This window comes from Apteryx rowi, unplaced genomic scaffold (assembly GCF_003343035.1).
Source record: "Apteryx rowi isolate R43461 unplaced genomic scaffold, aptRow1 scaffold_209, whole genome shotgun sequence".
Lineage (NCBI taxonomy): Eukaryota > Metazoa > Chordata > Aves > Apterygiformes > Apterygidae > Apteryx > Apteryx rowi.
The window spans coordinates 1,230,527-1,245,045 of record NW_020448408.1 but is presented as its reverse complement, the minus strand read 5'-3'; the positions used below and the strand labels follow the sequence as shown (position 1 = coordinate 1,245,045).

The 14,519-nt window shown below is 38.8% G+C and overlaps 1 protein-coding gene across 1 annotated transcript in view; it reads right to left on the bottom strand.

The window, feature by feature from the left end:
• Nucleotides 1–14,519, bottom strand: part of DNAJC3 (DnaJ heat shock protein family (Hsp40) member C3) — a 49,053-nt gene that overhangs the window by 24,863 nt on the left and 9,671 nt on the right. Inside the window, exons 3-6 of the mRNA XM_026064078.1 lie at nt 14,160–14,513; nt 8,115–8,225; nt 4,978–5,102; nt 4,178–4,252 (exon numbers count right to left, since the gene is read on the bottom strand). Coding sequence (XP_025919863.1) covers nt 4,178–4,252; nt 4,978–5,102; nt 8,115–8,225; nt 14,160–14,513 — 665 coding nt within the window. The remainder of the gene's footprint in view (nt 1–4,177; nt 4,253–4,977; nt 5,103–8,114; nt 8,226–14,159; nt 14,514–14,519) is intronic.

Sequence of the window (14,519 nt, the reverse complement as noted above, 5' to 3'; positions counted from 1 at the left end):
TTTTTTTTTAATCTAGCTTGCTTACAGTGAAGCAATGCTACTAATGTGGGCAGACACCTACAAATTCTGGAGCCATTTTATTTGTTTTTCCACAGTGGTGAACACAGAGACAACAAAGTAAATTGATTAGGCTTGTGAAAAACATTGAGGGGAACTGAAGGAAACCCCATAGCTTGTGTTATTTAAGATGCAAACATCCATAACCTCAGGAACATATCACGAAGGAAAATTCTGTACTGGCAGAGCAATATATTAGGGTAGCACAGCTATAGTTTTAGAGAGGTGGAAGAAAGGAAGTATTTAAATACCTTTTAGTCTTCAAGCAGAAAGCTACAGATGATCACATTACCACAGAGGAAACTATTAGGAAACAATCTAACACTAACTGTAACTTCAATCTCCTAAAAAAACCTGACAGTGTAAGTGAACTTCAGATACCCAACCTGATCTTGTTTAGTACCTTCCTTACAGTACTATAAGTTAATCTGAGTAAGATGGTCTCCTTCACCTACATCCAAAATAATGTTATTACACATATCAAGCAACTATGGAAAAATATTGTTCAGTATATTTTGCAGCAACAGACAGCTTCTCCATATTAGAAAACAACCATTTGTAAGTCTGTAACACTCAGTCGCTTAGTCTTGGCTGACATCTAGTGGAGTCAGAGGTGTCACTTTCCGTTTCCAGCTTCTAAATGTTTATGTAATTCTGTCTCTCTTGGAAGCATATTTAGGACATCTCAGTTTATGCTGTTTGTTGCCATGAACTGCAATTGTTAACACTACAGTGAATCTAAAAAAATGAAGAATTTAAAAGAAATATGACAACTTGGCCCTTTCCGCACTTTCTAAAAGCACAGGCAGAATTTCTGTGTTAACACCTCTTGGATTTTCATGCCTTCTACAGAATTCAGTAGCTTGCACTCTGCCACTGCCTTCCCTCACAAGTAGGGCCACAGGCAATACTAGAAGGCACACAACAGGACGCAGCCAGGACTCATACCACTTGCCTCCTTTTCAGAGGGCCTTCATCAAGCAAAGCACACCAGTATTCCTTTTATTTTCACTAAAAATCACGTGCTTAAATAAAGACTTTCTTGGACTGAGGCCTTGGATGTGAATGTTGATATGCCCTCAAATCTGCCCTGTTGACTTTTGTTATTTAGAAACCATTAATCAGAACAGGAGGAACTTGGAATTATAGCATACGAACAGCTGGCCAAAGTTGTAGCAGAGAACTACCATCCCTCCACTGTGAGCAATGGACTTTCCAAAACCAAGGAAGGACATCTGCTTAAGCCCCACTCCATGCTGGGCATTCCAAAGACAAGAATTAGATCCCCTTGCTGACATCTGTTGAAAGTTTTTTCCACCCTCTAGGTCCTAGGTTTCCAAACTGGCAACCAAGTTGCAAAGGAAAAGCTATTTTTTCCAGAGAGTGAGGAGTACTGATGGGTGTGTGTGCACATGTGTGCATGTGCGTGTGCATGTAGAAGGGAAAAAAAAGTGGCCCATGTAGGAACCTCATCAGCCCAGCACATCTGTTAGCAAAAATGAGAGATTTACAGAAATGCAGTTTTGCCTAACACATCCCAGGATAAGTCTGAGTCACCATCCTCCTCTACCCAAGCCTCCTAATGATTCATTTCAGCTAGCAGGGAATAGAGGGGTTTGACAGACCTCTACAACACACAAAGACAGAGAAAATCGCATTTACAGGCAGCTCATTACRTTAGTCACTTCAGTTTTGGCAGGTAACATTAGTTACACTGACCCTGCTACAGCAAGTGTCACACAAGGAACTCCAAACGGCCTCACTCCTACCTCTGTCCTTGAGTGGTCCAAGTGGAACTACTATACTTAATTTCCCCACCCTCATTTGGTTTCTCCAACTCAGAAGTTGGGAAGATTCTAAAATCTGATCTCCTCCCTTAAAATCAACACCTGACAAACAGAAAAAAAATTTCTAGTGAAATCACACAAGAGAGAACACACCTAACACCATCCAAAGGCATACAATCTACTTCTAGGAAGGCTGGCCTTAACAAGAACGAGTCCATCTCCCCTACACAATTATTTGCTTTAAGAAAAGGTCTAACACAAAGTAAAAGCTGTCATATTAAAACAATCAGAAATCCCCCGTTCATTCTTGTGGGCCTATGACATCCTCAGAACCTCCTATTCTAGATAAGGTCCAAGCTGAAAATCTGCACAGTAAGAAAGTAGATGATTTTTCTTCAAAATAAGGAGACTTCCTTTGCAGTTAAAAAAAAGTGATGGGGATTTTTTTTAAATACAGCATCTTTTAATTATATTTGACTTCTAAAGGCTCAAATGTATGACCAGATTGCATGTCTAGTGAGTAACAGTGACACTGTTCATAGACTTAGAGCGTACGCACAAATACAGGACAGCCAAAGTCTTACTATAATTCAGCTCCAGATTTGGACACCTACATTTGTGTGTAAAACAAAAAACGAATTAACATGTTAACCTATTATAAAGGATTATTTTAAATATTGTATTTTATTGAAGATTATACCCTTCTCAAAGAATACAGCAAACAATATACTGTATTTTGAAGTTCATAAGCAATATCATTTATAGAACCAAAGAAAATGAAACTAAGATTTAGGACCAATATGGTATCTTTGTATTAGTCATCCTCCAAGAAGAGACCCTGCTCTCCTTTAGCAGATTTAAAGCTTGGCTAAACCAAGGACTGAAACCATTTGACTGACTGAAGGCAGTAATCTATAAATTTCTGCAGCTGGTTTGGAAGAGAAGTGAGCTACTTGACAGTTGATAAGAGAAGCATTTCCATATGTGGTATTAAATAACAAATACTCAGAGAAACAGTAATTGCAAAGAGACACACACACAAACTCAGAACCAACAGTGACATCATGTAATTGCTATTGCAATGACTACAACCTCAGTTAATCAGAGCTGACTGACATTCTCCCACATTTGCAAACAGCAGGGCTGCACTGCAATCAGATGTGCAGCTGCAGACTGCACACTCACTCTTAAGTAACTTACTGAGGAAGCAGCAGCAGCAAGCAGAGCCACTGCAGTATCGATTTCAGAATAAGCCACTGCAGGTTTGCTGCCAACTCAAAGACTGTTTGGTGCATCTATACCCGCAAGTGTCACTCCTCCCAACTGCCCTGCAGATGTATCTTGAAGGATTGTAAACCATTCTGTTTTAGTCTTACATACTCATAAGATTTCCATTAGACATCAGTAGCCTGCATTGCAAAACTGCTTTCTCACTCATACACTTCAAAGAAAGCCAACAAGACAGCATATAGCTACACTTAAAAATTCTATTTATTTTGGCATATGGGACAGGCAAGCTGTTCAACAAAACAGCAACTCCTGAAGAGTAAACAAATGTAAGAATGAATACTATGAGTAATATCTAATCATGTTTGTATGAAAGCTCTGGGCACATCCTGGTCACAGAGAGAAAGTATTGTTAATACTTCCATGACTGTTGGGGAACTGCTTTGCAGATGAGAAGAGATGCACATGCACACCATTTGGATTTATCCATTTTACCTTAAGCCAATCATAGTAACTGAACTAAGGGCCCAGAATCCTTCTGTAATCAGCGGAAAGATACAGGAATCTTCAAAAGTTGATCCATGAGGTCCCCACTGATCTCCCAGTGGGACCTGGATATGGTGATGTAAAGCTGGGTTCAATTATATACTTTGAGTCCCATGTCACTATAGTGGTATTATTACCCTTTTTTCTGCAAGAAGACTGCTCCCTAGTACAGATGTCATCAAGCAGAGATCATGAAGTGCTAGACACAAAAAAGGACTTTTCATTCAAAGTGCTGTGTTACCTCATACAACACCTTCTGAGTTCATCTTCGTTACTCTACTGAAATGTTATCAGTTGTTTATTTATACAAGATGGCTTAGCTACAGCACTTTTAAAGAAAAGAGCAGGCTCAAACTCAGGTCTGGATATATATATATGCATATGTATATATATGCATATGTATATATATGTATGTATATGTATACATACACACACATACATACATATACCCACATTACACACACACATTCTCTAGAGTGTCAGAGCTGAGATGAGACCTTGGCTCTGAACTCAAATTTAAAAGCAGTGATGTAGTTCTTCAACTTAGGCCTCCAACTTACCACATTTTTAAAGTCATCCTCTGCTTCATCAAATTTTCCTTGCTTGAGCAGTAAGTGCCCTCTCTGTAATCTTGCCTGAAATGAAGAGAGATAATTTCTTTTGATTTGCAAATTGGAATACAGGAGAGTATGAAAATAAGTTTCACTTCCCTTTAATAGGAAAAATGTTTACTTTTACTACAACTAACAAGCTGAATCAGAGATGACAACACCTTTTCTTTGCCTTATCAATTTGACAATGTTCTTATTAGGCCTCTTTGATGTAAGCTAAACAGGACATGCTACTGCAAATGGATATAGGAGGTAAGAAAAAATCAGATGGAGAAGACTCCAGCATCAGTCTCCAACTAGTGAGGCAGTCCCTCCCTACATGGTGAGCAGAAATGAACAAAAGGTAAGTCAGAAATCCCAACAGTCTCACAAGAAGGCAGTGATACTAGGACAGGTCCTGTGGAGAAGAGACATCTCAAATCAAATGCCAATTAGGACAAAAGAAAGCAGAGGCACCTGCTCCTCCCTTTCTCTGAGGGTACAGCCTTGGCAACTGAGAGGAAAACAGCTAGCTGCAAGTGAGAGAAGGAAAGTGTTCAATAAAAATCTATGGGAAACATGAACTCAAAATTATTATTAGCTATTAAAATAACTGGCTAGACTGTACTCAGTTGTTTTAAGTTGAAGCACATGCCATTGCTATTATTTTTCCTATTTAAAGCCCTCTGTACTTTGTTTAGCAAAATCTGAAAAACACCTTTGAAACAATTTTTTATGCTTGAACAATTTTCAATTTCAGTAATACTTACTGATGTGAAGTCCTGCTTTAATTCAACCACTTTACTTAAATCACGAATTGCTGCTTTAGATTTGCCCATGGCTAAGTACACTGTGGCTCTTCTGTAATAAGCAATGTAGTTATCTGAGTCTCCCTCTGCAAGTGAATGAACAGTAATCAGAATACTGTCTCAAAGCAATTGAACTTTTGGGTACAGCTGAACTGTAACGACTAAAAATACATTACTTGAGTTTTAAGCCACTGGGAAAAGGTATTTATCAATAAAAAATAAAATTTGTTCCAAGTAATATTTCTAATACAGTTTGATTACAACAATACACATAACAAACACAATAAATTCCAAATAAGAAAGTTTAAGGTGAAACATGTACAGGTTTTTCTGCTTTGTACAGGGGGAAAAAAGTCACTGCATACTAAGCCTTTATCTCAAACTGCAGGCCCACTTCTGAAAGCATGTTAATTCATCATTCTCCTTCCCAGTCCCTGTCCATCATACAGGATGCAAACAATCCCCAAACGACCAATCTATGTTAGTCCAGCATGGATACAGATGCAAAAACCCTTTATATCTTTCATTTAGATAGTAGCAACTTATTTAATATTAAAGTGGGCACCAAAACCCTATCTTAATGGCAGACAAAAGCATGAAGAGTATCTGAACTAGAAGGTCAACTTTGAAGCTGACACATTACATGTTGCTTGCTGGTTGAACTTCAAGATTCAGCAATTTTCATACTTTCTAGGCCAGCACACAGGCATATACCCTTACAGGAGACAGACATGAGCCTCTGAACACAAGACCACTAAAAGGATTTTCTGAATATTCCCCTCTATACAGTATTTCAAACAAGCAAATGACAAGTTACTGCGGGCTCTCGGTGGGGGGTGGGGAGGGGAATTGGGCTACCCAAACAAATATACACAGTGCATTTACAAGACAGTAAACTTTTTATTGTGCTATTAAAATCAACTCAGAGTTTGTAGAGAAGAACACACATATCTAAGGAACAAAATGGATATTCTCTTCCTCACTTCATTTGAGGTTAAAGCTTGACTTCAAAACGAATGGAAAAATATTATTGCCAAAAGTCTTATGGTAGGTAACTGAGTTTCATAGATGGCCACCTTTATAACCAACACACTAGTTCAAGTCTCACTGTAAAAAGATATCTGTTTTCTTCCTCTACAATCTTTTGACCATCAGAGTATTAATATCCTGCATCAAAGTTTAGTAAAAGCCCCCAAGATGTGTGCCACCTTGTACACTAGCATTACAGATGTCAGCTAAATTCAAATGCTACCATCTTCAAAATAAAGAACAAGTTGGTATCGAGTCCTACTGTATACAATTAAAGGTGTAGACTAGGCACAAATCAATAGCTGAAATTAAGGAACTTAATGCACACAGAATGAAAGAAGATAGGAAAGAGCTAACCCTGAAAGCATGTTCCAGCATCAGGAATGATGACCTTTCTGAGAGCCAGAACATAGTTTTGACTCAGAGTTCCCCAGTAACAGCAATGAATAGGAATCCATATTTACCCAGAGAGAAGGCATAAGCCATCAATTTGATGGGACTGAAGAAAGTGTTAAAAATAAAACTGAAAAGAGGAAAAAAACTGGACAATAGCTTCATTTTAGATGTTTGCAAAAAAGGAAAGGCGGCTGGCTAAGGCCAGACATAAGATGACCTATTTACCTCACATATGCTGCGATGCCATACAGGCAAAAATAAATTTCTTCTCTTCTATAAACACAGTACGTAAGCTATGCTTAAAATCTTTTCAAAAAGGCAAAGTACAAAAAGCAATCTGACGAAGTTTAGGCCATCAGACTCAAAACAACATTGTACTAAAAATCCCAGCAAGGTAGGAAGGGAGGCAGTCACACCGTAGTGGCAACCAACTGCTTGAGCACTGCTAGCAAAGGATGGGGGTTCATCCCCTGCAGGCACCTCACAGCTTGTCCCACTTCACACCACTTCCTCCTTTGCAACACCACCAGCATTCACATGGCTGCAGGCCACCTGGTGGACTGTTCACCAAATCCAAATTAAAGCTTCCCAAAAAAAATAAAAGAATGAAATACATGGTTAACATTAACTCCACTCAAACCACACAGGAATTTTTGCCAGGAACACAAGGAGCAAAAGTAATAAGAGACCATCCCCACAGAGAGAATATTTCTATAGCACAAAGAAAGGGGAGGTTCCCCTGTCCACTCCCCTTTTATAAGAGAAGTTGATCTTAGAGAGCTCAAAGGAAATACTAATAGCTCAGGATCAGCAGCTGTTTCATTTGCATTTCACTTTTAGAACATGGCATAAACAGAAAAGTCTCAATAGTATGACTAATTACTGTATAACACCTTGGTATTTATTCTTCTCGCAGAGAAGACACTGCACTTGTATGTACACAATATAACAAAGTCTATCAAATAAGAACACACTTAATCATCAAATTGCAGCGCTACCAGCCGTTGTTCTTCACTGGTGTCATTGTCTGCCTCTGTGTTTCAATTCAAAGACTCAACCCAGCAAAACTCCTTTAAAATTTATACAAGCACATATTTAATTCATCAGTTTGTTGAGAACTCAAAACACCTGAACTCATTCACTAGCTGAGTACAAGAGGGACAGTTAATTACAGAATAAACTCTTCACTACTAGTTTAACATCTCAAGCCTGTAGCATCATTTTAATTGAGATTATCACCCACTATAAGATTGAAAAAATGTAAGATTATATTTTTAATGGTGCTGGAGAAGAAGAAAGTATGGACAAACTCCACCACTCAAAAACAAAATTTGAAAAACTTTGTAAAGATGAAATCTGATCTTGACAACACAGGGAGCACCTCATCAGATGGTAACACAGTCTAACTGTTTCCAGACAACCAGCTTGGAAAACAGCAATGACTTGGTGTTCACATATCATGTAGCTTATTTAACAGTTTCTTTTATCAAAAACAAAGCATAAATATACTACTGCATCTCTGCTGGCTCCTGGTCAAGATCAAACTGCTGCATGAAGGTGTCCTGATTTCTGTGACTCATGCACTGCAACTTGTAAGGAAGCAAGCTACTTAAAGCAAATACTAGGAAATAAGAGGTATTTCAGTGCAAAAGTCACTTTCCTCAAATACATACCTATAGCTGCATGAAAGTGAGACAAAGCATCTGCTAGCTGTCCAGCAGCCAATAACTTCTTTCCCATTTCAAGCTGTTTTTCTACTTCTGCATTTATCCCACATTCAGCTCCTTAAAGAAAAAGAAAAAGATCAATACTTTGATTGATGAGTTTAATTATACCAAAAGCCATACGATAAAAATAGTTACTGGTAAAAAAAAGTCACATTTTCTTGTATTACAACAACCTGCAGCCTAATAAACTTTCGATATATTTTGCTCTCCCCAAAGAGGATATCAAAGTGGATAAACACTGTAATGCACTTTATTACAAGAAGTAGCAGAATATGCATATCCATTCCCATTCTATACATTTGGCACTATTCTTTTGCACATCAGGCTTTATACATCACCTACAAAAACAGCTTAGTACAATATATTTCTGTGGGCCTTCAATTTCAGAAGAATCTGGAAAAACACTCATAATGCACACGTAACAAATACACAAAGGTTTTAAGCTAAATTTCATGACCCTGCCAATAACTTAGCACTCAGCTGTGAATTGTTAGCCACTTCAGAGGTTGGCTTACCTACTGCATACACTCTTGTCTCATCTTTATCATTTCCACATCAAACTGTTTTCAGAGGGCAAGCTCTGATATATGCAATTAAAATTCTCACTCCCTTTTTAAGTGAGTATAAAAACCATACCAAAGTGGTATGTTTCAGAAGTGCTAGGGTTTTGAAACCTATAAATTGCTGCTGCTCAATCACCAAGGGAAGGAAGACTGCTGAGAAAAAGTGAGCAGAGAACTGCAAATATATGTTGAAATGATCGAAATCATGAATTCTGCCATGGAGGTCTTTATTTTGTATCACTTCCAGCATTTTCTTTTTTTTTTTCCTTAATATCGGGACAGATTTCCACTAAAACTTGTCAGGTTGCAACTATTAAACTTTCACAGCATAAACTGTCTTCTTTTACCAAGAGCATGCACTCCGCATGCATTTAAGCAAGTTAATATATTAAAATCCAGAACAACACATATTAGAAAATAATGAATTAGAAGGTATCAATTTCTTTTCCTCAGGTTTTGTAATGAGCTAATTTGGACAGAAACTACAATTCATCTAAAATACAAAAATTCAACAGCATTTTCAAGTTGTTTCTTAGAGTTCAAATAAAAATGTTACACTGTTCTGTTACATTAAAAGAAAGCTTATCAGGCCTTCTCACATTGAAAGTTGATTAAACAAAAAATCAAATATATGTAATGAAAAGTCATTTCTGATCACCAAGTCATCAAGACTTTAGAACTAGCAGCCTTCAACAGCTGAGATTTCATTTTTATTTTCCCTTCCCACTCCTTAATACAGTTCATAATTTTTTCAATTCCACATTATAAAAAAACCTCATTGAGCAGTCTATATTAAAATGAAGAAAACTCTCTGTATCCATTAAAAAAGCTATATCTGTTAAATATTGTTAATAATTCAACAAACTTTGGATTCAAGGGCTTCAGTTCAACTGTTTGCTTTAGAACTAGGACAGCAAACAAATCCCACCCACCCTTTTTTAAGTTAATGCAACTGACTTTACAAATATGTAAAGTAAGTCAATAAAGTTTTTGTTTAAATAGATGAAATTAAGATAGTAGTATTACTCATATACTCTTCTTGCAAGTCTTATTAAACTATGGGTTTCAAAATCCATTCCTAGTGCAAACAGCTCTGAATAAAATAAATAGCTCCACTGACAGTGGTACAGAAGTATTTCTTGACAGTACAGTTCTTGAATACAGTATTTCACTGCAAGGTAGCTTTTATGTGAATGTCTTGTTTTCAGAAAAACGGACTTTATTTGCCACTTTACTTTTTGCTTCTGTTCTGGCTCAGTTTTGATCATGAGTAGCCCAAAGTCTGTCTTTTATAATGACAAAAGTTGAAAAAATGACTGAAAAGTTTGGGGGGGGGGGGATTTTTTTCCCCACTGTCTTTGGAGGTATACTAGCAAAAAAACAGATATCAAACCATAAACAGATCAGTGTTTAACAGAAACTAAATGAAAAAAAAAATTGTAAGCTTCAACCCCTGCTCTCCCTCCCCACATATTCATATTTGAAATCTTTCAAAACTCGTCAATTTGGAATTGCACATTTAGTCCTCCCATCCTGAAACTGGGCTGTGATTTACTCTTTGAGGAAGGAGAAAAGACAAAGCTATCAAAAGGGATTCTTTCTTCCACCTAAACATGGCATTCAAGACTCAGAGTCTCAGCCTCCAAAGGAGCTTCCTTGTTTCACCTTCAGTCACAGGATGACAGCTCTAAGAATAGGTTGCACAATACGATGCACCAGTACTATTCAATGCCTTTCACATGCATTATGTTCAATATAGTTTTACAGTTACATAATACATTAGGCAAGAGAGACATTTTTTTCCCTTGAAAATACTGAAGATAATGGTGGCAAATAAGAGAGATGAGAAATGTGACCATTAACAGTAACCCAGTAAGTAGATATAGGATAACCAGGTAAGCAGAGTATAAGAAAAGAGCGGCAACATGGATAGAGCAATGAGGGAACCCATGAAGGACTGTAGGTTCCCTGATCTCTGTAGAACAAGGTTAATTACTAGACATATATTAAAACACGACCCTGCAAGTTGCTGAGCATCACAGAACAATCCCGGATCTCCAGAAATGGCCTATATAGTCAGTGCAACCATGATGGAAAGTGACCTGTACCACAACCCTTCAGGAACACTGTACACTGATCTAGTTATTGGGCTCTTTATTCATATATGTTGCTTATTCATTTTCCACATAAATGTATTGCTTATTCAGTTTTAACAATGTTTCTAAATAAACCACCCCACAACAGACATCTAAAGATTGTTAATGGACACAGGAGCTAGTACTACAGGCTCTAAGGAATCAAATTCTGTGTAACCTATCTGGGACCCTATTCATCTCCAGGTCTGGGAACGGGCACAAGGACTCCAGCTCAATGGGGGGAAGGGAAAACAAAACCCAACCCCCCCCAAACAGAGCTCTTTCCAGCAGATAGACAGTGACTAAGGTGCCAGATATCAAGGACCCAGCAGTACAGCTGAAGCTACGTATGCTCCAGTAAGACAGCAAACTTAGGTTATACAAAAGATATGCAAGCATAACATTTATTATTTTTAAGATTTCCAAGTATTTTAATTTGAATAGTATTATTTCTAACAGCTGTGATTTGTATTATTTCTAAAAGCTGCTATATTCACCACTGGCCTCAGATTACCACATACAAGAGCCCCACGTGTCAATTCAAGTCAGATTTTCTGAAGAAATTCTGAATCTAAGGCCTGATGCAGGAATGGAACAGTGAAAAACACTCCTCTGAGATAAGAAATGGTACCAGCCCTGACACCTGAAAAGGAGCCAGTCAGAAGGCACAGTAAAGACACACAGGTGCAGCTAACCTGTTTTTCCAGTTAAATAGACTCACTGCAAATAAAACAAAAAAACTACCAGGAAGTTATAATTGATTAGAATAACTGGTGCTAATATGTTTGTACATAAGTATATGAACTCCAGCTATATCCTTATATAGTAACCAAACCCACAACATAAAAGCCTGAAGAAAACTCTGCAATTTCAGAAGAGTTTCAAGTTTCACATTTGTCTACACATTCCTCTCATGTTTCCTATAGAATTCTCCCCTACAAAATACTTTTTAGAGATCTTGTCTCTGAGCTGGGTAAGAAGCCTTTGAAAATAAACAGAAGAAATTATAACTGTGTACCAGAAAGACTTGATACAAAGTCACAAAGGAGTGACATACAGGCCGCTAATCTTAATTACAGCCATTTAAATTTTCTGCCAAAGCCCCCATTTTTTACCTGAAAGTTTAATGATTGTTTTATCATTTTATCGGGGGGGGGGGGTGGTGTCTCAGCTGTGTGATGCTTTTTATTAGAACCACCCTGCACTTAGCTTCAGTTGTAAGATTGTGACTATTTTAAATAGGTTGGTGGGGGGATGAAGGCACATTTTGGGAGCAACACCAAACAAAACAAGAAGTAGATGAGCAATCACAAAATTTCAGGAATAGTATGAAAGGATTCACGAGAAGCCTTAGAATACAGCAGCTTCCCCCCCACCCCAATTAAGTTGCATGTAATTTCAGTCCACAAAGTTTGTTACCTCCTCAGTTCCCAAAGAAAGTTGATAAATATAACGGAGATTGGCAAACCAAAAAACCATACCACAAAGACACCTCCTCCTTCCCAGAAAACTAGTTTCTTCCTCACATTAGTATCCATTGCAGTTTGGGGTGATTAAAAAAAAAAAATTCCCCAAACTCAGGATAGAAATATACAGAAAAAAGAAAATTCAAATAAGTTTAGTGCTCTGAAAATAATGAGTTGAGCTCTGTACACTGAAAGCTCATTTCTCTTTCCCCTAATTATATTTCCTTTTATCACTAGGAAGGAGAGGGGGAAGAGAAACCACACTCCTCTGTCCTCCTCAGTCATCTCTTTCTGTTGCAATAAGGCTGGACAGCCATCCGGGAAGGCAGAATCTCCCCAAGAGGTGATTAGTGTCAAATGAAAGCTTATTCAGCAGGCAGAACTCAGGGTATTCCAAAATGAAAAATTCAGGACATAACAACAGTAAAGGGTGAACTACAACTTGCTACACCAACAAGTATTCCAAAGCTTTTTACTGAACTCACCCACTAGCCAGATATAAATTAGTTTTCACTCTAACACCCAAGCTAATATAGGCTCACTTGTCCCACAGATTCATGATGGCACAATGAAGACTTCTACAATCAAGACAGCAAGACGTAAACATAAATGTGAAATTTAAGGCCTTTGAGTTTAAAGCCCAGTAAKGCTGGAAAGAGAAATCTAGATACTTGAAGTAACATAAGAAAGTCTGCACCTCTTACCTGAATTTCCTGGGAAATGAGCTCATAATAAGGAAGTAAATAAAGTCAAGAACCATCACCTCTCATCCTATTACTCTCTTTCAAAACATATTTATTAAACTATCAAAGTTCCGTTAAGAAAATGTATCCCAAATTAGGAAATGTGGCTTTGGTAATTCCACAAAGTCATTAAATTGTTCATTTACAGAGAATATACTTGGAATAGGTCAGCACTTCTGAATAAAGAATCATCAGCAGGAACACCATTGCCAGAGTAGGGTTTTTTTGTTTGTTTGTTTTTGGGGGGGAGGGTTTGGGGGGTTGTTTGTTTTTACACAGTATACTTCAACCTTGATTAGGTTTTTTCTTCTAACAATAGCAGAATGTAAATCCAAAAAAGCAATTCAACACCACAGCATGTACTCATATACCACGGAGCATCTTTGCTACACTGTGTTCCTGTCACCACTTGGCCAGCTGAGGCTTTCTTTCATTTAGTACATCTTTCAACTGAATTTCTAGTGTCAAGCCAGGTTAGTTGCAAGTCCATACACTTATTCTGAGCAGTGACAGTTACAGTTCCATCTCAATCTACCCTTAACAGTAACAGGCTGTTCCTCAGGTACAACTGTGTTTCTGAAAAAGTGCACAATTGTATGACCAAGTTATAAACTTAACAGGAGCTTGTGAATATAGGTTTGACTAAACAGGTGTTGCTGACAGCATACTCTGAAAGCAAACCAGTTGCACAAGGTTCAGATAAACTGCTCTGCTGAACTTCAAATACCCATAGTCATACAAAAACCCATAAACAAATGAAACACAACGTCAGAAGCCACAGGAAATTTGCAGGTTAGGCACTAACAACAGCTGTGGGTTATGGAGATCAAGGGGGGGGGGAAGAAACTTTTAATTTGAAAACTGCATAAAACTGATACAGAAGCATGAAATTTGAGGTCAGTACAGAACTGCCCAGTGTTGCTGCACAGTTGTGCTGTAGGACACCACAACATTTCCAGTTAGCTCCCTATCAGGGGGCCACGGAAAATGAAACACACACCAAACTGCCTTAAGCAGCGCTGACTAAAGTTACAGTAAAGCGCAGTAGGTTACAAGCAGTGCCCGTGCCATTCATTACACACACCCTTTGCATTAACTCCGATGAGGTGGCAGTTGGGTATCGCCTTTTTCCTCCGACTCCTTCCAAAACTATTTTCTTTCCGGACGTCCTGCACGGGTTGCCCCGACGCCTTCCGCCGGCCTGGCCCCGCCAGCTGCCTCGCCTCGGGGAGGCCTCCGCTCCGCTCTGCCCCGGCCCCTCGGCCCGGCCATGGCGGCTCCCTGCGGGCCGCGCGGGGCGGGGGGGAAGGGCAGCAGCCCAGGCGCCCCTCGGCCGCCGCGACCGTTAACGGCAGCGCGCAGAGACCAAACGCAGCGGCCAAACGGCGGCTCCCCGGGGCCGGTAGCCGCAGCGCGGGCCCAGCAGCGGCGCCGCTGCCTCCCG